The sequence below is a fragment of the Camelus bactrianus genome, chromosome 18 (assembly GCF_048773025.1).
Source record: "Camelus bactrianus isolate YW-2024 breed Bactrian camel chromosome 18, ASM4877302v1, whole genome shotgun sequence".
NCBI classification, from domain to species: Eukaryota; Metazoa; Chordata; class Mammalia; order Artiodactyla; family Camelidae; genus Camelus; species Camelus bactrianus.
In genome coordinates this window covers 26,672,072-26,695,136 of record NC_133556.1, presented here as the reverse complement: position 1 = coordinate 26,695,136, position 23,065 = coordinate 26,672,072, and the positions used below count along the sequence as shown (strand labels likewise).

Sequence of the window (23,065 nt, the reverse complement as noted above, 5' to 3'; positions counted from 1 at the left end):
AGTTGGGCTCAATAGACAGTTAATCATAAATCATTTTTAAAAATCTTAACATTGTTTAGAGAGTTCTGTACAATGAAAAAGGCTAAGAAAATAGTGTAAATTCTGGAAATGAATAAAAATTTTCTGGAATTTTATTTTTTTCATTATAGAGTGTATTTTCTAGCTAGAAAATAAACACTATCAGGAGGAAAAGAAAGTGCAATAAGGTGGTCAATTTCAATATAATTATATACAAATAATTTATCATCTACAAGCAATCCCCAATAATATATATGGTAGGTGTCCTAGTTATGAATTGTCTCTCAGCCCCCAATACATCCTTTTTGTCCTGCTTTGTGATAATGGAGCCGGATCTGTAGGTTTCCCCTTTGCAAGCCAACTTGGTGTTAGTCTTTGTCGGTAGAGGGCATTGGAAGAACACTGTAAGGCCACAGTGGAAAAGGATTTTTCAAGTTCCTTTCTTGCTCAGTTTTCCACTGGGGCCAGTAGGGGGAGGAGAAGGAGCCTAGTAGCGTCTTTATAGAACAGTCTTGGCTCATCCCCTCCAGCAAGTTGTTCAAGAAAATGCAGTAAAGTGTATGTAGTAAGCATCCCCAAATACAGAAATAGGGAAACAGTCCAAATGTCCAAGAGTAAGGGAGTTTAAATGGACTATGGAAATTTCATGGTATGGAATACTATGGAACTTGCAAAACGGATGATTTTATTTATAAATGCTGACTTGGAAATATATCTTTTGAGCCAACAAAACCTTATATAGAATGATTCCAGATTTATATTGGAAATATTCATAGATGTAGAACTGTAAGAGCAGACTAAAATATTAATAGTGCTTATTTCTGAATGGCCTTATTAGAGATATTTTAAACTTTCAGTTATTTTTACCTTAAGTTACTTAACAAATAACGTGCCAGGCACAATATTTTAGGTGCTAGAAGTAGCGCAGTGAAAACATCCTCATGGAAATTATAGTCGAGTAGTGGGGGGGGGGATATCATACAAATACGTCAGGTAGTGATAAAAGTTAGGGGGAAAAATAAGGCAGGGCAGAGGTATGGCCAGGGGTGGGGTGGGGGTTACAGAGGTGCTGTTTACATAGGGTTAGAGAAAAACTGCTTTGAGGGAGTGCCATGTGAGCAGAGTGAGGAAGCTAGCCTTGTGGATATGGGTACTTTTATTATAATTTCCATACATTCTTAAGTTTCTTTCCTACACTAAGGACGCAATACTTGCATAATCAAACAACCACCACCACCACAAGAAATGGTTCTATTTCAGAAAAAGATTCGGAGCCTGAGATTTCCGAGAAGTTAAGAAAAGGGTGGGAGCAGGTCCAAACGCATGGAAAGGAGAACCCAGAGCTTCCCCGACGCGGCCTGCCTGCTTTAGATTCTCCCCAGCCCGGAGACCCCCGCCTTCCTTCAGTCCAACATGCTGGTGGGAGAGCGCGGGACTCCTCGGGGTCAGAGTCCCCAACTGCCGTGTCCTGCTTACAAACCCTGGCCGACCTTCGGGGACAGAGAATCGCCGCAGGAAGTTCCGTGCCCTTCACTGGACTGCATTTCCCAGGAAGCTTCAACGGCCCGAGAGGAGCGGCTAAAGACTTGGGCGGGGGCGGAACCCAAAAAGCTATAAATGAGTCTCTCAGGGCCGAGCGCCAGCTCCTGGCCCACCGCGCCTCCAGCCCTCGACCCACGCTGGAGCGGAGTCAGGGGCGGAAGGCAGCGTCCGCACTAGAGCATCCCTTCCGGCGGAGCGGGCGCTCCAATCGTAGCTGGGCCAAGCGACGTCTCTGCCCACCAGGCCAGCCTTGGCCTCCTCTTTTCACCCCTTACAGGTGAAAGCAGCACACAAAACTGAACGATAAACGGAGAGGGAGGAGGACCGCGAGGGTATTGTCGCACATCCCAGCTGGGGGTATAGGTGCTGATGCGCATGGCGTCGCTGCCTTCTGATTGGCCATCCTTGGGCATTCTCCCCGTTCATTGGCCGTCCATCAAGGAGGAGGCAAGTTTGATTGACGAACAGCCTCCTGGGCGGTGTAGTTCGTAGTGCTTGCCTTGACGCATGCGCAGTGTCGTTTCCCCGCGAGCCCACACGAACTTCCGGTCTGGGACCTGGCGGCGGAACTGGGAACGCCTGGGAGACTGTGGGAGGTGTGTGTTCTGGGGGCGGGACCAGCGACGCGGGCCACGGAGCTCAGAGGTCGAGCGCGGGGCTCCGGGCGACCAGGATCGGCGCCCGGAGGCAAAGATCGTAGAGGGCGCGCACCACTGGGAAGTGCCGGGGGAAGCCCGGGGCGCCGAACCCGCTGTCCAACCCTCCTCCTCTCATCTCCGCGGAGGCAAGGCGGCTGGGACCCAGCGCGGGGCTCTGGCCCGGCCCGCCTTCCCGCCTGCCTGCAGAGCAACCCTGGTGAGTCCCTGGCTCTCAGCGAGCGGAGCCTCCTCCTCGGTCACTGGAGAAGGAGAATGGAGCGCGTACCTTTCAGGGGTGTTATGAGGAGTAGAAGAATGAAGTAAATAAAGTGCTTAGCGAGTAGTAAATAATTGGAAACAACCTGAATGCCTCACTCGGGTGTTCAATAAGAAATGAGTACATCTTTGCCACGGAATCTCCTAGAGTGGTAAATGAAGAAGCATTATTAGGTAGAAAAGCAAATTACAAGATTGTGTGTGCAGTAAGACCTCGTTTGTGTAAAAACACACACAAAGCACTTTTTTTCACTCTCCGTTTCTATGGATACATTTCCAATAGATGCACAGAGAAAGGTTTGGAAGGTCATATGTCAGGCTGTTAATGGGGGTGCAGCTGCAATGTGGAAGGGAGAGTTTCTCTTCTATGTATATTTAAGTCTCCTCTCTTTATTTCAATGGTTTGTATCACTTTTTTGTTGAAACAAAAAGCAATTAAAGAAAACTTAAAAATACACGACTTTCAGGACTATTGTAAAGAGTAGCAATAAGATATAACTGTGTGTCATGTTCATGTGGATAAATGGCTCAGGATGGTGTCTGTGGGCCCTTTGCTGACACACTAGGGGCCAAATGTCTTTTGGAATTATGAAGTTTTCAAATTTGAGAACAATAGTACAGTACGTATATTGTATATCAAATAGCACCGCCAGAATCTGAGGCAACAGTCAATCAGATACATTAAGCTTTTTAAAAATTGAATTGTAACATACACACAAAAATATACGTCAGAAGTACAGCTTGATGAATTTTTATAGATTGAATAAATACATTAATATTTCTGCCATAAAACATGAACATTTACATTGTGAGATAAATGGAGATTATTAATGCTCTCATTTCATATCAGTAGGCCAGGTGGTGAAAACCTGAGAGTTTTGGATTTTGGAGCTGAGGATAAGAGGCTGTGGACCTGTATTGGTAGGAGAGTCATGTGAGCAAGGCATTACAGGAGAGCCTGAAAAAGACTCCCGGGTCACAAAGAATGGGAGCTGGAGTCCCTGGATGTCCCTCCAGGCTGGTTTTTGCTCATGTACTGCCCCCTTTCCTGCTATTTTGTTCTTTCCCCAGGAATGCGTGTCCAGATGCCAACCCAGCTGCCACTGGGAATCCCTCTGGGAGACTGAAGGGCAGGCTTTCAGGCCCAGATTGAGGCTGACTAGCCCTGAGCCTTAGGCCAGGGGAATGGCAGCCCCCCCAGAGCCTCAGGACCAGGCCCCTGGGGAGGGAGAAGGGCTTCTGATCGTGAAGGTAGAAGATTCCTCCTGGGAGCAGGACTCAGCCCAGCAAGAGGACAGCAGGGATTCAGAGGCCTGCCGCCAGCGCTTTCGGCAGTTCTGCTATGGCGATGCAGGCGGGCCCCATGAAGCCTTCAGCCAGCTCTGGGAGCTCTGCTGCCGCTGGCTGCGGCCTGAGCTGCGCACCAAGGAGCAGATCCTGGAGTTGCTGGTGCTGGAGCAGTTCCTGAACGTGCTGCCTGTGGGCGTCCAGAGCTGGGTTTGCGAACGCTGCCCTGGGAGTGGTGAGGAAGCTGTTGCCTTGGTGGAGGACCTGCAAAAGCAGCCAGTGAAAGCTTGGCCACAGGTGAGGGGCCCCTTCCACATCCAGGGGCACCTGGATGGCACCTGGACTGAGGAGAGGTGGCCACCTCTGTAGAGATGAGTCCTCCAGGGTTTGGGGGGATATGCAGAGCCAGAGGGAGCATCCACAGGAGCAGGTCCTAACGTGTTGCTTTTCTGAAAGACACTATCCAAGTGAATCTGGTTTCTTTTTGGTGGCTTTGGAGGGCAGCAGCAGGACCAAAGTGGGCATGTTCCAGGAAGGCATGTTTTAGCTCCACCCAGGTTCTACAAAGTTTCATTTGTGTTCTGCTCTAGGCCAGACTCTGGGGATACAGTGATGTGTGTAGTGAGAGCACCAGAGGGGGTATCAGAAGGTAGAGCTGTCCCTGAGAACCCTGCTGTCTTATGGGGTGTGGGGTCCTTGACACTGGAGGCATCTGGGGAGATGCTAATGAGTGGCGGGTGAGTATAGGATTATGCCCTTGACAGGAAGGTCTCCACCCACTGCCCCTCACTAAGTGGCTCTTTGATTCTGAGCTTTGGGGGCTGGAGCTTGCTCATGCTTGGTTGGGGAGTGTCCCTGGGCACATAGCACCGCCTGGTGTCCCATCTTCTCTGGACTTTCCTTGGGCCCCATATTGATCTTCTTCCCCACAACCCCAACATCCTGAGGGACGTGTCCTGTGTCTCCTTCCCAGGGATTAAACTGTCTCCCCCATCTGGTCTCGGTGCTGATGAGCATGTTGTGGTTCCTGCACAGGACGTGCCCTCAGAGGAGGCGGAACCTGTGGCTACAGTCCAGGGATCCCAGGCCAAGGGACCTCCCCGGAAGGTAGGGGCACGGAGCCAGCCACCTGGACCCTGGGAGCAGCACAGCCATGGTGGTGAGTAAGCTTGTAGGTCGCAGAGTAGCTGGTCAGGGGCCTGGCTCCCTTCCAGGCGTTGCACTAAGGGTAGCAGGGTATTTCTGCTCCATGGAGGCGAAGTGTGCATGTGTGTGTGAAGCAGAGTGTGTGAGATCTCACTCCTGGCCTGGGCCTGCCTCTCTGAGGCTCCATTCTTTTTTTTTCAGCCCAACTACCTGCTCTTAAAAAGGGGAGTGCCAGAGAGACAGCAGATACCTGCTTTGCCTCTGGGGTGAGTCACCAGTCCCTTTGTCCCCTTGGATGCTGATGAGTCCCTAAAATGGGTCTTGCCTTCTCACCAAAGCTGCTTCTATCCATCATCCTGCCTGGACGGACGCATCCCATTTCCCATCCCAGCCCCCTTCCTGTCTCCACCCATGACCACCCGGGGAGTCCTGAGCAAGGCAGCCCTGAGCTGAGTTTTCTCACCTCATTCCAGGGACCTGTGACATTTGGAGACATTCCCTTCTATTTCTCCCGGGAAGAATGGGGGTCCCTGGACCCTGCTCAGAGGGATCTCTTCTGGGACATAAAAAGGGAGAACTCCCGGAACCTTTCCCTGGGTAAGCAGTGGGCACAGCCAGGATCCTAGGGGTCCATGGCTCGTCTGAGCTGGAGGCTGTTGCCTCCTTGGAGTCCCAGCAGCAGAGGGTGGGCCCAGGCACATCCTGCTGGAAATCTGTCTTCCTTCCTGCTTCTTCCTTAGCTGGCTCCAAAGAGGGCTTTCTCTGCCTCTCTTTGAGAGCCCCTAGAGGCTTCCTTTGTGCTGGCGTTCACTTCTCCCTGCCTGTGATCATGTATTAATATATGAGGAGTGCTTGCCACGCCAGTGCCGTGCTCAGCTCTAGTACAGGCATCTTCTCATGTGATTCTCACAACCTGGTGCATAGAAATGTGCACGTTTATAGATGAGGGACCTGAGACTCAGAGAGGTCAAAAGACACTGAAGGGCCGGAGCTGGGACTTAGTGCAAACAGTGCTTGTGAGGCCCCCTCAGCCAGCCCCTTGAAGACGCACTGACACACACCTGCCATGTGTTCATGGGCCCTGCTCACTAGAGGCCACACTCCAGGGTCCCTCTCCAAGCCAGGGCTTCCTAAGCACTGTTCGGGGATTATCTCATTTAATCCGCACAACCCAGTGGGATGGGTGGGATGGGTGGGATCCCTCCTGGGTGGGATCCCTCCCGATCCATCCTTGTCTGTTTTTGAATTTAGAGGACAAGAGCTTGTATAATGAGAGAGACCATGTCAGCTGAGCCCATGTGGTTCCTCAGTGTCTGATCATGAATGGTGAGAGTTTGCGTAATTTAGCGACTCCTCAAATCGATTCAGCTTTGGAGTTTGAACAGCCAGGGTTTGAAGTGGAACGTTGGATCCCAGTGTGGGAAGGAGGCATAGTTTGGGTAGACGTATAATTAGTAAGTGTCTCTGCTAAATAAGCCAAGCCCAACCCCTTGCCGCTTACTCTGAATGGTTTCTCTGTGGTCATTTTATCCTGTCCCCATTTTACAGAGCAGGAAGCTAAGGCTGGGGTCTGCAGGAGCTCAGGGCTGTGGGAACCTGAGCGCCAAGGCACTTTCCCCCAGCCCTGCTTCGGCCTCCCCTCAGCTCTGGCCCCAGAACCAAGCCCGACTGAAGACGCTGCCTCCCCTCCGCTTGCAGGTTTGGGGCTCAAGGACCAAAGTGAGAGATCCCGGCTGGACGAGGTGGTGACAGCACTCCCGGGCCAGGTTGTTGGTGATGGGACTGTGTCCTGGAGACCCGAAGAAGCAGAGGCCTGGGAGGGCGAGGCCCGGCCGGGAGCGCCCCTAGGACGGGCGGCGGGGGCGCGGCGCGGGCGGCCACCCACCCGCCGGCGGCAGTTCCGGGACCTGGTGGCCGAAAAGCCGCACAGCTGTGGCCAGTGCGGCAAGCGCTTCCGCTGGGGCTCTGACCTGGCGCGCCACCAGCGCACGCACACGGGCGAGAAGCCGCACAAGTGCCAGGAGTGTGACAAGAGCTTCCGCAGCTCCTCGGACCTGGTGCGCCACCAGGGCGTGCACACGGGCCAGAAGCCCTTCTCCTGCTCCGAGTGCGGCAAGAGCTTCAGCCGCAGCGCCTACCTGGCGGACCACCAGCGCATCCACACGGGCGAGAAGCCCTTCGGCTGCAGTGACTGCGGCAAGAGCTTCTCGCTGCGCTCCTACCTGCTGGACCACCGGCGCGTGCACACGGGTGAGCGGCCCTTCGGCTGTGGCGAGTGTGACAAGAGCTTCAAGCAGCGCGCCCACCTCATTGCCCACCAGAGCCTGCACGCCAAGATGGCCCAGCCCGTGGGGTGAGGGCTGGTGGGGCCTGGCTGCAGTGGGGCCTCCATCTGTCTGAATCTACCATCCCGCTGCTGGTGGGACTGCAGGGCATCTCATACTCCTCAGAACTGCCTGCCCTGCCCACTCGGGACCTGGCCCACACCCCCAAGGAAGAGAAATCCCCTGTGACCTGGTCACCGTGCCCCTTCCTGCTCCAGGATTTTTCCTCTCCCATGGTTTCCTGGAGCCCCAGCACATTCCAGGCCGGTGGATAGAGCATGGGGGAGAGTCTGGAGCATCAGGAAAGTATGAGGACTTGGGCAGGGCCCAGGGTCCCCATCCCAGAACCCCCCTCAGCCTTGCTTGGCCCTGGAGCTCTGTTCCCTGCCTTCTCAGCTGGGTCCATGGGCTGGGCCTTTTGTCTGGCCAACATGTGCCTTCCTGCGGGGCTGGAGCCTAAGCCTCGGGGTGCTGCTGGGCTCTGGGAGGGACAGTCAGCCCACACCTGTGAGGATTTGGGTCTTGGGTGATGCCACAGGGGCTTTCTGGCCTCCACCCCTTCCCATTTCCAGGCATTGACCACTCTGCCCTGTCCCAGTGGCATGGAAGCTGTCTGCCTCTGCTCTTAGGTGACTTGCCCCTCCCTTCCTGCCGTAAGTTCCTGAGAGTCACCCCCGACCTGTCTGGGGAGGGTGGTGTTGGCTCCAGGGGCAGAAGACCAATGGTGCAGACCCAGAACAGGGCCGGGTGGGGGCCTGCTGCTTCCTGATGCTCTGCTCTTCCCCAGAGTCATGGGGTTCATGGTACTTAACACTAGCACTCTTATCAGCCTGACATTGTCACTGTCACTGACTGCCGTCATGCTGCATTCCATGCAGATGGGCATTCACAGGGACAGACCACAGGCCCTCCCAAGGAGCTGGCCCAGCTGGCCTCAAATGGGCAGCAGAAAGGTTTGAATAAACATGAAAACTTCCTCCAGGCTGTTCTTGTTCTTTAGGCGGCTGCTGGGGGTGGGGGAGTGGAGGACCTGGAATTCATACCGCTGGGCCTCCTGACCTGGTAGTCCTGGTGGCATGTGAGCTACATCCGTGGCTTCCAGGTCAACTGGGACCCAGGGGCTGCCATGAACCTTGGGACCAGTGCCTGTCCTGGTCTGAGGACAGCTGAGGATGGACAGCTGGTGGCACCCCTCCCGACCCCAGCAGGAGACTGGAGGAGCTGAGTGGGACTTGGGGTCATCACCAGGCCACTCCTCTCCCTTTGGTGAAATAAGGAAACAGGCTCGGAGGCAGTGACTGGTCAGGCGATGGTACACTCGTGCTACCCGTAGGGGATCTGGAACTCTAAGCTGGACCCTGTGCTCATATCCCTTGGAGAGACAGTCAGAATGGGCCATGCCCCATCCCTACCCAGCCCTTGACATCTGACCCTCCCGTGCCTGGCCACAGGCTGGGGCCCCCAGCAGAGAAGGTGCTTGGAGCACCTTGTACTCAGCAGGCCACCTGAGAGGCGGTGGGGGAGGGCTGAGACAAGATCTTTTGTCCCTTAGTCTGTGCGCCAGCCTGTCTGCCCTCCCATTTAACCTGACTTCATCCTGAGGTTATTGGATGGACCTCATTTCCAAAATGAAGCAACAAGGGTCTCACTGGACAGCTGAGTCCAGCTGGGGGTTTCTGTCCATGGGGTGGCGCTCTCCACCACTGCCCATGCCCTTGGGCTAGCAGTTGCTGTGCGCATGTGTGTGGGCACCCTGAATGAGAAAGGGTGATAGGTCCGGAGCAGTATGTGGAATGTTTGGTGCTGGTGGCCGGCTCAGAAGGGAGACACTCGGGTGTAACGAGATCAGATAGGAGGTGGGCCAGGAGCTAAGAATAGGACTGGGCACAGATAGGCTCCTGGCTCAGGTGGGGGCATGTTAGTGCCAGCCAGAAAGGATCCTGCTGGAGCCAAGGAACAGAGCAGGGCCTCGGGGCATAGAGCCCCGGACCCAGGGTTCCAGCACAGGGGGCAGAGTCCAGCTTAGCCCATAAACAGAACTGATAGAACAGGACTCAGGGAGAGGGCAAGGATTGGGGCCCAGAGCATTGGAACTGGGACCAGGAGAGGAAGTCTGTGCTTGGAGGAGATCCCCGTCTCACCACCATGGCATTCCTGGTGGCTGGGACCCTGCGGGTGGCCTCACAGATGGCAGATACTTGGGAGAGCTTGGGAAGAAAGGTAGTTGGAGGCACTGCCTGACCCAGCCCATCCCTGGCTCCCAGCGGAGCCCCACCCTAGCCCAACTCTGGCCTTACCTCCCCAGGGCAAGTACAGCATGCAGGGTCCAAGGGTAGCCCTGCTGCTCAGCAGCCCTGAAGTATCGGCCTCTACAGTCACCGTCCTGGAGGGTGTGTTCCGGACCCTGGGCTTTGACAGCTGCCAGAGGAGGGAGGCCTCAGTCCAGGTGAGCCCTCTCTGGCCTCCCCCCTCCACTCCCAGCCCCACGTGGGGCCTCCCTGGACTTAGGCCCAGCACTCGCTCTTGCCCTAGGGCTTCCAGTGGGAGCTGGTGAGGTTCCGGGAGCAGCTGGATGCCCATGGGGGCCCTGTGGGCTGTGCTTTTGTGGCCTTGGTGGCCCCCAGCCAGCAGCTGAGACAGCCACAGCAGCTAGTCCAGGAGCTGAGCCGCTGTGGGGCCCTGTATGGCTGCCCCAAAGTCTTCCTGCTGCTCTCCAGCTCTCCTGGGGGTGAGTGGGCTGGGCAGGGACCCTGCCTGTGGGGCGCGGCAAAGCCAGGGCGGAGGTGGGCAGGAGGGCCAAGACCCTCCCTCCAGACCAATGCACTGCTTCTCCACCCAGCTGCCTCCAAGCCCAGAGCCTTCCTCACCAGCCTGGGTGAGCTCTGTGGCCACTGTCCTCACTGGTCCCTGCTGCAGCTGCTGACAGAGGTGAAGTTTCCAGAAAGGGAGTCCCAGGGAGGGGGGCTGCACCGGTCACTTCCCCTGGCTCCACTGTGTGGTCCTGAACCCGTTGCTCCCCACCCATTCACTCCATGATATAAGCCTTTATTGTCCACACATGGGTGTCAGCTTCAAAGCCTCACCTCCTACCCTCACCCCTGCCCCTCCTCACAACCCACTCAGGATCCCCTGGACATTCCAGTATCTTCTCAGCTCCATGCCTTTACCCAAGCTGCTCCTTTGCTTGGTGTGCCCTCCCTGTTGTCCCATCTCCACTCAGTCCCTTCCAGGCTGGCAGCAATGCTGTTCCTCGCCATGCTTGCGTCAACACTTGTCTTCCTGTCCACCCTTGTTCACACTCACCCAGCAGTGACTGTCCCATCAGACTTGGGGTCCCTGAGGGCCAGGGTTGGGGGTCATTGAGGCTTGGTCCCAAGGCCCAAAGGTCTTACTGGGAAGTGGGGTGGTCACTGGGTGACCTTGAGGTGAGGAGTGGGCCCAGCCTGGTGCCCTCCCCCGGCGGTGCCCTCCTGTGAGACTTCCTGGACAAGTCCACCTCTGTGGGCCGGGGAGCAGTGTGGTCAATGGCATGGCCACGGTCCTCCAAAGCTGTTTATGTCCTGAGAATCCGATGATGAGTTGAGCCTGGACTAGGACACTCTCAGGCCCTACCTTTCCTTCATCTGTCTTCTCCTCCCTTCATTCTGGCAGGGGACCCCAGAAAGAATGTGGTAGCCATGAGCATATGACTACCACTCGGGGAGCCAGGGTTCTGCTCCCCCACGCCCCCATAACCACACCCCATGGAGCAGCTGCCTGAGGAGCCCTCTGGCCCATCCTCCCCAGGTCTTCTGCAGGACTGCTGAAGAGTCCTCAGGGGCTGCCTCCTGCCTGGTCCTTCGGAGCTCCTTGCGGGGGGCCCTGTGCCTAGGGGATGTGGAGCCCTGGGGGCCAGAGGTGAGGGGGACAGGACAGGGGACCAACCACATGGCAGTAGTTTTGAGTGGGACAGAGGCTCGGGGAGACTTGAGGTGGGGAGGTGAGGAGCTGGGAGGGCCTCAGATCACTCTGAATCAACCTTAACCCTGTCTGTAGCCAGAACCCAGCCCCAGTGCTCAGTATGACCTGTCCGGGGCCCAGGCTGCCCTCCTCCTGGCTGTGATCCAGGGCCGGCCTGGAGCCCAGCATGATGTGGAGGCACTGAGGGGCCTGTGCCAAGCCCTGGGCTTCGAGACCACCCTGAAGATGGACCCTCTAGCCCAGGTGAGGGGATACCCAGTACTTCTGGTGGTGCCCTGAATGATGGGCCCCCCCCCACCAGGACCCTCTCCTGGGCCTCTTGCCAATCATAGGCAGGAAGTGCACCCCGAAGTCTAGCCTCCACTCTCCCTGCTGCATGCTTTGGGAACCCACTTCCTTGCCTCTGGAAGCCCAGAGGCCTCCCATGCTTGCTGTTTCTCTGCACCCCTGCTCTCAGCCCTCACTGGACCCTCAGGCTTTTCTGGGAGGGTCACAGGTTCCTTCCCAGACATCTGTCAGCTCACTGCCTCCCTTCACACCTCTTTACTTTTTGGTGCAACTTCTCCTCCGGGGCCAGAGAACCAGCTGCAGGAGGCTGGAGCCACATGTCACCTCCTATGAGGCCTTGCCAGGCCTTGCAGCAGGGAGGTTAGAGAAAAGACTTGCTCCCTGGGCCTGAGGCTGGCAGGAGGTGGAAGGCAGTGTGGGCAGCGGGCTAGAAAAACCACCTGGAGGGAGGACCACCAGGCACCAGGGAGGCAGTGGCCCTGGCCCAGGCCTCCATCTCTCCCCCAGGCTTTCCAGGAGGAGATGGCCAAGTTCCGGGAGCAGCTGGATGCTCGCAGGGTCCCTGTGAGCTGTGCCCTTGTGGCCCTGATGGCCCATGGTGGGCCTCAGGGGCAGCTACTGGGGGCTGATGGGCAAGAAGTGCAGCCAGAGGTGCTGGTGCAGGAGCTGAGCCGCTGTGGGGCCCTGGTTGGCCGCCCCAAGATCTTCCTGCTTCAGGCTTGCCGTGGAGGTGAGCAGGGTCTGGGGCCTGGCGGGGTCCAGCTGCTCTCATTCTCCTCATCCAGCCTCAGCCTCCTCCAGGAAGCCTAAGCACCACCCTCTCCCCGCCCCCTCTGCCAGCTTCTCCCAGAGGTCAAGTCTGTGAACTGGAGCACTTCACCCTCCGCGCCTGTCCTTCAGTGCTCTGAATGTTTCCAGCCTGGCAGGGCTGCCCAGGAACTCTGGGGCCTGGGGGCGAGAGACCTGGGAGCACCCCAGGTGTCTTCTGAGTGAAAAGACCTGACTGTCCCCTCCTGTACCAGGGCACAGGGATGCAGGCATGGGGCCCACTGCTCTCCCTTGGTTCTGGCGCTGGCTGCGGGCTCCACCAGCCACCCCCTCTCAAGCCGATGTCATCCAGATCTATGCTGATGTGCAAGGTGGGTCTGCCTTCCTCCTAGAGCCTGGGCTTGGGCAGGGCTGGCGCAGGCAGCCATCTGCAGAGCATCTCCAGGGCTCTGAGCTGAGATCCTGCCACCACCTCCTTCCTCTCTTCGCCAAGAAGATAGGAAGGAAAACCTTTCTAAATGGCAAAGGCTTTTGAAAATTGAGGGTTTCTTCCCCTGCATGAGCCCCCAAACAACCCTGGAGACAGGAAGGTGAAATAGCTTTTCTGAGATCACATGGCTGATAAGCATCAGGGCTGAGATTGGAAACTTGATCCGTCTTTCCTGCCCTGCTCTCTTTCTCCTGCCTTGTGTGTCCTTGAGTCAGACCCAAGGAGACCCTTGGGGCTAGCAGAGTCCCAGGATGCTGCGTAAATGGAGTTGGTCCCTCTTGCAGGCAGCTTCCCCAGGGGCCCCATTCCAGGGAGCTCTGACCAAGCAGACATCCTGATGGTCTACGCAGCAGCTGAAGGTAAGGGGACAGGTCAGCAAGAAGTCTTGTTACATGGGGCCCAGCCTCCTGGCCAGAGATCAAAAGTGGGCTTTAGGGGCATCTGGGGCTTGGCTGTTGGGGTGGAGGGGCCCCAGCCTAGATGCAGTTAAGCCATCTTCCCTTTGTGTTTATTATTTATGGTAACAGGAACGATGGTGAGCACTAAGGGCTGACTCTGCTAAGCACTATACCTGCATCCTTCCCTCTAGACTGTAAATTCCATGCGAGCAGGACAGTTCTGTGTGTCTCAGGGCACCATCCAGGGCCCGGCACATAGTAGGTTCACAGTGAATGTTTCTTCAATACTGAATTCATTGTATATTCACTCCACAAATATTGAGCAACTACTTGTTCCAGAAGCAAGAAGTTTCAACTCCCTGCCCCATTCCCTGGCCTGATTCCCAGGGTCTTGTGGGCTTGCCCCCACTTCCACCAACAATAGGCCCCTGGGAGTCATAAGGCAGCTGGGAGGGGCCCGAGTCTGATGCTCTGGCCCTGGTCCTCTGGCCTAGGCTGTGTAGCCTATCGGGATGAAAAGGGCTCAGACTTTATCCAGACTCTGGTGGAGGTCCTCAGAGCTGACCCCAGGCGAGACCTCCTGGAGCTGATGACTGAGGTGAGTTGGGGGTGAGGGGTGACAACCTGGGGAGAGGAGCTAGATTCATCCTTCTCCCAAGCCCTGGCGTTCTAATCACCTCCTATTCACTCCATCACTGAGGGAGGGATCCTCCACCCTCAGTAGCATGAGATGGTTGGGCACAGGACACCCGGCATTGGACAGGTGAGATTGACAGCAGTTATTAGCCATATATACTCACAGCCGGAAGAGGAGGATACCTCAGGCCATGCAGGGCCAGTAGGGGTTGCTCTGGAGAGCAGAGTGAACCTGCAGGGGCTTCCTTTTAGGCTTTGTAGTAACTGGGAATGGGGTGCCCCTGGTTCCTGTAGGAGGATGTGATGCACTTGTTTGAATAATTTCACAGGTTGGCAGGGAACTGAAGACCCTCAGGCTGAGGACTGGGTGGAGTGCAGCTGATCTGTCTGGTGAGGGAACTAGCGCAGTGGGGTGCCCTTCCTGCTTGGGGTAGGGAGCACATCTGACAAGAGGAGGGGACACCAAGGGGGGCCTATGAAACTCAAAGATGTCAAGGAAGCACTTCAAATTTTAGGCCTTACAATACACTCGGTGCCAGGCTGGGCTGGGCGCCGGGGGATCTGGCAGGCCTGCGTACAGGCTAAGTGTGGTCCGTACAGGTCAATCGGCAGGTGTGTGAGCTGGAGGTGCTGGGTCCCGACTGTGACGAGCGCCGCAAGGCCTGTCTGGAGATCCGCAGCTCCCTGAGGCGCCGGCTCTGTCTGCACTCCTGACTGCGCCCGCCGCCACCCAGGAAATGCTGACAGTGAGTGGCCACAGACCAACGCCACCACTGACCCCATCCACTCCTTGGTTTCCTCATCTAAAAACGGGCGCGATAGCACAGGTGACTCAGCTGGCATGAAATAAACATGATGATCGCTGTATACGTGAATAGTGCCTGCTCGCAGGGAGGTAAGACAATAAGTGAGATAATGTATGCAAAATGCCTGGCACTTCAGAGGCTGGGCCCACCGGGTGTGGACTGGGGAGGAAGCGGGGAGGAGCCCGGGCAGCATCCGCGCCTCAGAAACCCATCATGGGCTGCTAGGCTGAGCTGGATGTCCTGGGAAGGGGCAGCCTGGGGTCCATATTGTCCTTCCCGCACACGCACCCCACCTGCACCCCACACTGGGGCCACGCGACACTCTGGCCTCTGCCTACATGGTAGTCAGAATCCAGTCTGGGGCCACAAGACTGGAACAGAGCATGGAAGATTTAGCAGTGCTGTGATGGCGCAGCAAAGGGACTAGGGGAGCAGTGGGGAGCACCTGATCCAGCGCGGGCCAGGAGCAGGTCGGGGAAGATATCTGGAGCTTCTCGGGACAGGAGTGGCTTGGGTAGCCTCACCCAGGCTCGAACTCCCAGGCACAGGACCACTTACGCATCCTTCACTAGCAGCGGGCTCTCTGTCCAGCTCGGCAGCCCAGCGCAGAGTCCAGCTCACACAGAACTCGAGGGGCAGGGCTCCTGGTTACTAGGAGCATGCGCATTAGGGCATGTCTAGCAGGCGCCAGAGTATGCTTTATGAGAAAAGCCATAACGCTGTTTGCCGCAGGGCCGCGTGGCCTAATGGATAAGGCGTCTGATTCCGGATCAGAAGATTGAGGGTTCGAGTCCCTTCGTGGTCGTTGCAAAGCAACCTTTTTTCTCCCTCTGCATAAAATTTTCCCTTTCTCCAGAAATGCTCACCACAAGGGCCTAGGACACTCGGGCAGGGTCAGTCACTTGCCCTCCAGTCCCACGGACGCATCCCTGCAGCTGCAGCGGAGGAGCTCGGTACCCCGGGGTGACCCCAAGGGCAATGTGAGCCCCAAACCTGGTTAGACCCCGAGGGAATGAGGACACTGAAGCCACTGGCCGTGAGCCCTGGAAGCCCAAGGACACTGGCTGCATGCATATAGTTCAGATGACAAAATCTGTACAGACGAGGGGTTGGTCTTCTGCGAGGGTGGGTCTCCCGCAAGGGGTCAGTGGTCAGATGCGTTAAAAAATATAATAGATTATCATGATGGAAAAGTTTTGGGAATAAACAAGGTTGCGCAATATTGCAAATGTAACTGATGCCGCTAACCTGTACACTCACAAATGGTTAAAATGTCAAATTTAACTATATATATTTTTTACCGCAATAAAAATGTTTTAAAAAGATCTAGTAGATTACTTCGATTTCTTGCAATGAGAGTATACCCTTAAATGACTAGTGCGAATGTATATTTAACAATTTAAGTATAAGGAATATACCCAGGATTGAGTCACCATTTTATTGGGAAAAAAATGATTCTACCTGCGTAACGGAGTTCTCTGCAAGGGATTTTGGCTAAGTAGAATGCCCAGGTGACTGGACCTTCTTCCCAGGGAAAACGCTGAGGGAATGGCAGCTGAGCCGGTACACCTACAGTAGGCTCAGGTGACCTTGGGGTCATGAGGAGTGTCACTGTTTCCTTTATCGTTTTTATGATGTTTCAGTAGTTTACTAAGGGCTCATAAATATAAAGAAGAGAAACTTCATTAAGATAAACATTTAAAAAATTTCCCCCACTTTTACTGAGAGATAATTCACATACAGCACTGTGTATGTTTATTCGACTTACATACATCTTGAAATGATTACCGCAACCGGTTTAGTGACCACCTCTCATCTTATCTAGATACATTTTAAAAATGAGGGAAAAATAGGAAAAATTATTTTTCCTTGCGACGAGAACTCAGGATTTACTCTCTTAACAACTTTCTTATACCGTACAGCAGTGTTAATTACCTTTCGTTGTATCTTTTTATACTTACATCTTTAGTAGTTCCTTGTAAGTGGAAGTTTGTACCTATTGACTACCTTCATCTAATTCTCCCCGCGCCTTCCCTCACCTCGCCTCTGGTGGCCACAAGACAAATGTTTTGAGATGGGAAAGAATACCCATTTTCTGGTAGGAAAGTAAACACTGAATTCTCTATTACAACTGCCAGCTGAGCTAGCCGGGCAGATACAGAGCCATTGCGGAAGGTCCTTGGGACAAATACCTAAGGCCATTGGGTTCTGCTAAAAACCGCATAGACTTGGGGACAGGAAATACTTTCGGTCTCTGAGGCAACGTAGGGAGGAGGATAGGGATCGACACTTTTCCCAAGCGCCCGTCTGTTCCCTCTCTCCCTTCCGCTCCCACATTTTGCATAGTAACTGCCTCCTTGTTAGTTACCTCAGGGCCGGGATTCTCCTAAAAGGAGAGAAGAAAGGCTCGTGCGGGACTTGATCTCCTGATTTCCTGCACCCTAAACAAGGATCATACCCTAGTGCAAACAGTAGAGCTAACAACTCCTTTGAGCTCCATCCGCGTGTGCGCTGTCTCTCCCGGCTCCGAGGATGCTTGGGAGCCTGAGAAATCTGAGAGGATTCGCCGGTTGAATACGGATGTCAAGGAGCCCAGAGAAGGGCAAGCTGGAACCAGGAGGCTGTGCAGTAACCTGCAGGAACCGCGAGGAGGTGACAGAGTAACTGGTCTAAGACTGTCGTCGACAAACTCACACGTGCCCCGGTGGCCTAATGGATAAGGCATTGGCCTCCTAAGCCAGGGATTGTGGGTTCGAGTCCCACCCGGGGTAGAAAGGGTTACTTTTAAAAACTCGGAGAGAGGAGAAAAATGAAAAGAAGCTATATAATTTACTCCTGCAAGTGGAAGAAACAAATTAAGGGCACCTGGAGGCTATCCAGACACCACCCTAAACTGAAGTTCTTTATTCTGGTTTTAGTTTGGCACAAAGATGTGCACGTTTCCAGTTTTCAGAAGAGTGCTTTCATTCTTTACATTATTTTAATAACCATTCATTCTACTTGATATAAAAAATAATTGTTCATTTTTCAGGTGTGTTAATTGTTTTGTGGTTACTTATATATTTTTGAAGTCCTTATTTTTTATAAACACACCCGATTATTTACAGATTACATTATATGACAACTTGTGTGCTTTAAAACAAATGGGCTGGGTGGTGACTACAGTTAATAATACTGTACTGTATACTTGAATTTTCTAAGACAGTAGACCTTAAACATTCTTACCACACACACAAAAGGTAACTATGTGAGCTGATGGACGTGTTAACTTGAGTGTGGTAAATATTTTACAATGTAAACATATATCAAATCATCCTGTTGTACACCTTCAATATGATCATTTTTATTTTTTGATTATACTGTGAAGGAAAAGCCCAGCTGGGCTAACAAGCTAAGTCACAAATCTAAGTGTGATAAGTGTTGGTTTAGTGATCTAAGTTCTGCTGGGCTAACTCATAAATCTGAAGTTTAGTGTCAGTTTACTGGGCTAACAAGCTAACTCGTAAATCCAAGCTCAACAAATGTCAGTAACGTGATCTGTTCCAAATTGATAAGCTCCAGTGTACTGATTCCTTGCTTTTGTTGTTTGAGACTTATTGGCTAATAGCCCCATACTTGTAATTAACCCTATAAAACCTCATGTGCATGTCTTGGAGGTGCTCAGAGCTTTGGAGCAGAAGCCCCTCTGAGTCCGCCGGCGTAATAAATCTGAGTACTCCAACCCTCCGAGTGGTGCTTGTTTCTTGGCTGGCATGTCATTTCCGTAACAATACCTCAATAAAGCTGGGGAAAAAATAATGGGTTGGATGGAGGTATAAACAAAACAAGCTTTTCCACGAGTTGATCATGGCTTAGCTGGGCACGTTACACTATTTTCTCTGCTTTAGTGCATGGTTGAAATAGTCCATAATATAATGATATCTCTCTCTCTTTTTTAAAATCCATGCAATCCACATCTTCATCATCAAGGTAAAAATTTCCGCAACTGCAGGATATGGTGTAGACTAAAATCAGAAGCCTTCTATACCACATGCCCATAGAGGAGATGACCCCTAGAGCTTTGTTATATATACATATAAGCACATAGTTCTCTTTTACTTTTAAAAACCATGAATGGGACTCTTCTATTCCTCCAGCCCTGGCCTTACCTCTCCTACTTTCTCAAGTATCTGAGGTCCCAACATCCCCACTGAAATCAGGGATCTCATTTCAATGCAGCATCTCCCACTATCATATGCAGAGAATGGTGGCCACTCAGCTGTCCAAGGCTGCCAGTACTTCCCTCACCAATGTTTCTCAATGCCTTATTGGAGGGAGTGTTCATGGGGCTCTCTCAGTGGGGTGGTGGGCATGCTCATCATGTATGATACATCTGCTCCAGCCAACCAAGAAACCTGGCAGAGCCACATTCAGCTGTACAAGATAACATATTAAATAGAGGGCTCCTGAGGGGGTAGGTGCAGCTCAGTGGTAGACTACATGCTCCTCACACATGAGGCCCTGGGTTCAATCCCCAGTTCCTCCACTCAAAGAAAAAAGAAGTAAATGTAAGCTCCTTGAGAAGTGCACCCAGATCATATCCTATCCTCCGCATTCTTGGATCTATCACTGAGGTTTACTGCTGGCATAAATGGACAAAATTTGCAACACTTTTGGCATATGAAATATTTCTTCCTGGACCAGCCATTGTACTTGCTTCTGCAGCTGCTGATCTGACTGTAGTTATACAGCAACGAGTGTTAGGGGGTGACAAAGCTCGTTGGTGTGGGCTTTGAGAACTGTTATCCCCTTGCAAGACAACTGCTCCAGGTGAGATTATTATAGGCTATTCAATCCCCAGGAAGGCTACTCTCCTCAGATATCAGAGGACAGGCTGCTTTCACTGGCAAGGAAGGCTCCAAATGACCCAAAGGTTCAAGAGTCTCAACTTTGTTGGAGCCCACATAGACCTCCCCAAGCTTTGGCTCCACTCATTCATAATCAATGTCATTTCTTCCACATGAAAGAGTTCCTGAGACTGTGAATTCCACTTACATTGTCATTCTGCAACATGCAGAATTCAATGATATATTTGCTTTTCAGCAATTTCAGCCCTGCAGTATGAGTTTATGGCTGCCATAAAATGTCCCTGAATCTCTGAACATTACTTAGGCTGAAAGTTTAAATGCCTAATCTTTTTATTTTCTTGCTTTAAGCCAACTGGTGCACCCAGGAGAGTTCTTTCCCTGCCATGATACTTGTAGTCACATTTACTGCCCTAATAGTCAAGTGCAGCAGCCATGTGGTCCCGCAGGGCACTTGCTTCAGTTGGCACGTCATCATCATCAACCAGGTGTTGCGTGGCTTGATCACAATGCTGCCTCAGGCTGTGAATTACCTGTATCCCATTTCCCACTAGCAAGGAGCTCGGGACAGCCTTCAGGTCTAAATTCATTACCAAAACAGAGTCCAGCAGTAGGCAAAAAACTCATCTGTTGTGGGGTGGGGAGGAACAGAGAGGTTGGTAGAAGGGTACAAACCTTTAATTATAAGATGTTGGGATCTAGTGGTTCCCTGGTGTCCTGGTGACTATAGTTAATCATACCATATTGTGTATTTGAAATTTGGTAAGAGAGTGGATCTTAAGTGTGTTCTCAACACACACACATGCACCCACAATAGGTAACTCTGTGAGGTGGTGGTTGTGTTAATTGGCTTGATTGTGTTAATCACTTTGCAGTGTATGGGTCTATCAAAGTATCACATTATGCACCTTCAGTATATATGACTTTTTTTGGTAAATCATACCTCAGTAAAGCTCGGGGTGAGGGAGGAAACCCATTTGTTATTGTAACAGATGATTTAATGGAAACTGATTAACATAAAAAAGGTTGTTAAGGAGGTAGTTAAGAAGGCAGAAAGGGAACAATGAGAAAGCAGCCATCACCCGTGGGACTGGAGGACCAAGAGAAGAGATTGGGACTATTAAAATTTAGAAGCTTGGAGAGGGCCTTATGGGGCTTAAAAGTAGATCTCTGAAGAGGTGTGGCTCAGATGGCTTGGGTGTCTCTGAGCTCAGAGTCCCAAGAGGCTGGACTGCAGTTCCTGAGGAGGGGACCTCAGTCAGCTTGCGCTGGTGTCTCTAATGAGCCATGATGAGGCTGGTTCTGTGAGTGCCGGGAAAACTTCAAACTGCGTTCAGCTGTTACTTCTGGAATGAACTACTGCACAAATAAAAAAAGTGAGGCTGGGTCGGGTGGGTGGCAGTCGGAACAGGAAACACGCGGGAAATAGTTTGTCCCTTCTTCCTCCTCCAGCCTTTCAGTCTCTCTAGTGCCTCCTATCGGCAAACCGGACACGGATCCGCTGGCAAAGTGGAGCATCATAAGTAGGGTCTAGAAGGGTGAGTTTGAAGCCAAGCAATAGAAGTTTAAGGACTGGTCCCATCTGTCCTATCCTGCTTCCCCCGGGTCCTTACAGATGCCTCCTGAGAGTTCCCATCATGAACTCATTACACAAAAATCTCTGCCTCAGGGTTGCTCCTATGAAACTTGCCCTAAAATACTTGAAAACAGACTCTATGAATGAGATTGTAACCGAGCCAAATTTGGGTGCCTGGCCCTCTGCACCCGTGTGCGCAGTAAAGCCAATCCACTGACACTGGGTCGTGGTAAAAGTGCAGCGTTTCTTGCTGGTGCCAAGCAAGGAGTCCAGGCAGCTAGTGCTCAAAAGGCCCGAACTCCCCGAAGGCTTCCAGGGGGAGGTTTTTAAAGACAGGGAGAAGGAGGGAGGTTATGGGAGGTAATCAGGAGTCAACATCATCAACCTTCTGGTTCCAACCGGCCTGGGGTCTCCAGTGCTTGTGGACAGCATACAGTTAACTCCTCCACCTGGGGAGGGTTTCAGCATCTGCAAAAGAGCTCAAAGGACTTGGCTCAGAATATGATCTACAGCCCTTGAGGAGGAACTGAAGGTCCTTGAGTTTGTTTAATGGCTAAACTATCATTATTTTTCGTTGCATGACTGTTTTTCTTTCTTTCTGCATTTTCTCACTTATCTGATTAAATTTATACTTAAATAAACTTGGGGAACTCGGGGAAGGCCTAGGGGGCTAAAGTTTTCTACAGACTAGAGGCAGGCAAAGGCGGAGGGTATAGTTCAGTAGTAGAGTGCCTGTTTACACAAGGTCCTGGGTTCAATTCTCCAGGACCTCCATTAAAAAATAATAATAAAATTAAAAAACAATCATAAATAATAATAAATCTTATGATATTTATTTAATATATTATATAATATAATTTAACTATTATACTATATTACATTATATATGATATATCATATGTAATATATTAATATAATTTAATATATTATTATAACAAATATAAATAATAAAAAATAATAATGATAAAAATAGAGGCAGTTGGAGGACAAGGAGGGATCTGCTTCATTACAAAATGCCGAAGTTGAATCATGTGCTGGCACCAAGGACCACATCACTGAAGGTTGGTAGAGTTCTCAGACACCTGGGTAAGCTGGAGCTACACAATTATTAAGACTTTTGCCCGTGTTGAACTGGGATGGCTATACAAGAGGGACATGAGCTGTTCTGGTCCCATTCCATGTCTCTGGCACTTGGGACATACAGTGGAAATGGTCATGGTAAGGACTGCGGGATTACATGGCTGTCGTCGACATACTGAAACAAAAGAATGACAGGCTAGGGTAGACTCATCACCAATTCAAAGCCATGAGAAAACCAGAGGCTGCTTTGGCAGCACTGAAAACAACCCACATCTCCTACAGCTGTGGGGCCAAAGAAGCTCAAGGTCCGGGTCAGGGCCTCTGTGGGAAAGTAGCAGAACTTGAGGAAGAGTTGAATTCTCAATCGCGGTCGATTTCCTGTGCCAATGCCAGGGTGCTGATAGGGAAGAACTGGGACCCTGAAACTTGGCACGGGGCTATCTGGGGAGATGCGCTGAGAACCTTGAACTCGCTGGGCCCGCTGGAGTGGCCCAGGCCTCCATCCCCTCACCGGACGACTAGGAAGAACCTCACACGAGGCAGGCAGCTTACAAGACAACATTTGGTCACCTCAGCACCCGCTCCTCCTTCCCCTCCAGGCCACCATACCAAACACTAGGGGCTCCTCTCAGCAGGACTCAACTGGAAAAGCACTGAGACTGCTTCAGGGAAGAGAGGAATTATTATAAACCAAGAGAGCTGTAAGATCTGGATAACATGTGTCAGCAGTAACCCAGAGAGTCTTCCCAGAGTGGATCCTGAGGGTCCTGGATATGCGTGAAGAGAAGAAAAACCTGGAAAGGGGAGGGCTGCTCAGTATGGGACACTCTTCCATGACACAGGACTTCACACCCTGGCAGGATTCCTCACACTGGTTATAATAAAGTGCTGGCATGGCTCTTGGACACCTGGAAAAACCAATAGACTACATTAAATGAAATAGAATTGCCTGAAATGCCCTGGCAAACTGTGAAGGAAGGAATTGGAA

General features: G+C 52.3%; 2 protein-coding genes and 2 non-coding genes across 8 annotated transcripts; all 4 read left to right on the top strand.

Moving 5' to 3' along the window:
- Positions 1–2,275: 2,275 nt before the first annotated feature.
- On the top strand, positions 2,276–8,207 carry ZNF213 (zinc finger protein 213). 2 transcript variants are annotated; one of them, XM_010949833.3, is made up of 6 exons: positions 2,276–2,415; positions 3,546–4,058; positions 4,797–4,920; positions 5,109–5,173; positions 5,381–5,504; positions 6,606–8,207. In XM_010949833.3, the coding sequence occupies exons 2-6, from the start codon at positions 3,660–3,662 to the stop codon at positions 7,262–7,264; spliced, it is 1,371 nt and encodes a 456-aa protein (XP_010948135.2). In that variant the 5' UTR covers positions 2,276–2,415; positions 3,546–3,659; the 3' UTR covers positions 7,265–8,207. The 2 variants fall into 2 exon arrangements, with proteins under 2 accessions (XP_010948135.2, XP_074202522.1); XM_074346421.1 differs by having other exon boundaries at positions 6,456–8,207.
- Positions 8,208–8,332: 125 nt separating this feature from the next.
- On the top strand, positions 8,333–14,638 carry LOC105064813 (caspase-14). 4 transcript variants are annotated; one of them, XM_074346423.1, is made up of 12 exons: positions 8,333–9,451; positions 9,537–9,677; positions 9,764–9,959; positions 10,071–10,159; positions 11,018–11,128; positions 11,267–11,434; positions 11,987–12,209; positions 12,502–12,618; positions 13,022–13,096; positions 13,630–13,733; positions 14,101–14,161; positions 14,372–14,638. In XM_074346423.1, exons 1-12 carry the CDS (start codon positions 9,377–9,379, stop codon positions 14,389–14,391), a joined length of 1,380 nt encoding a protein of 459 aa, XP_074202524.1. In that variant the 5' UTR covers positions 8,333–9,376; the 3' UTR covers positions 14,392–14,638. The 4 variants fall into 4 exon arrangements, with proteins under 4 accessions (XP_074202524.1, XP_074202523.1, XP_074202526.1 ...); XM_074346422.1 differs by lacking the exon at positions 14,101–14,161; XM_074346425.1 differs by lacking the exons at positions 11,018–11,128; positions 14,101–14,161.
- Positions 14,639–15,309: 671 nt separating this feature from the next.
- On the top strand, positions 15,310–15,382 carry TRNAR-CCG (transfer RNA arginine (anticodon CCG)). Its single transcript has one exon. It is a non-coding gene; the product is annotated as a tRNA-Arg (tRNA).
- Positions 15,383–17,275: 1,893 nt separating this feature from the next.
- Positions 17,276–17,348, top strand: TRNAR-CCU (transfer RNA arginine (anticodon CCU)). The gene has a single exon. It is a non-coding gene; the product is annotated as a tRNA-Arg (tRNA).
- Positions 17,349–23,065: the final 5,717 nt, after the last annotated feature.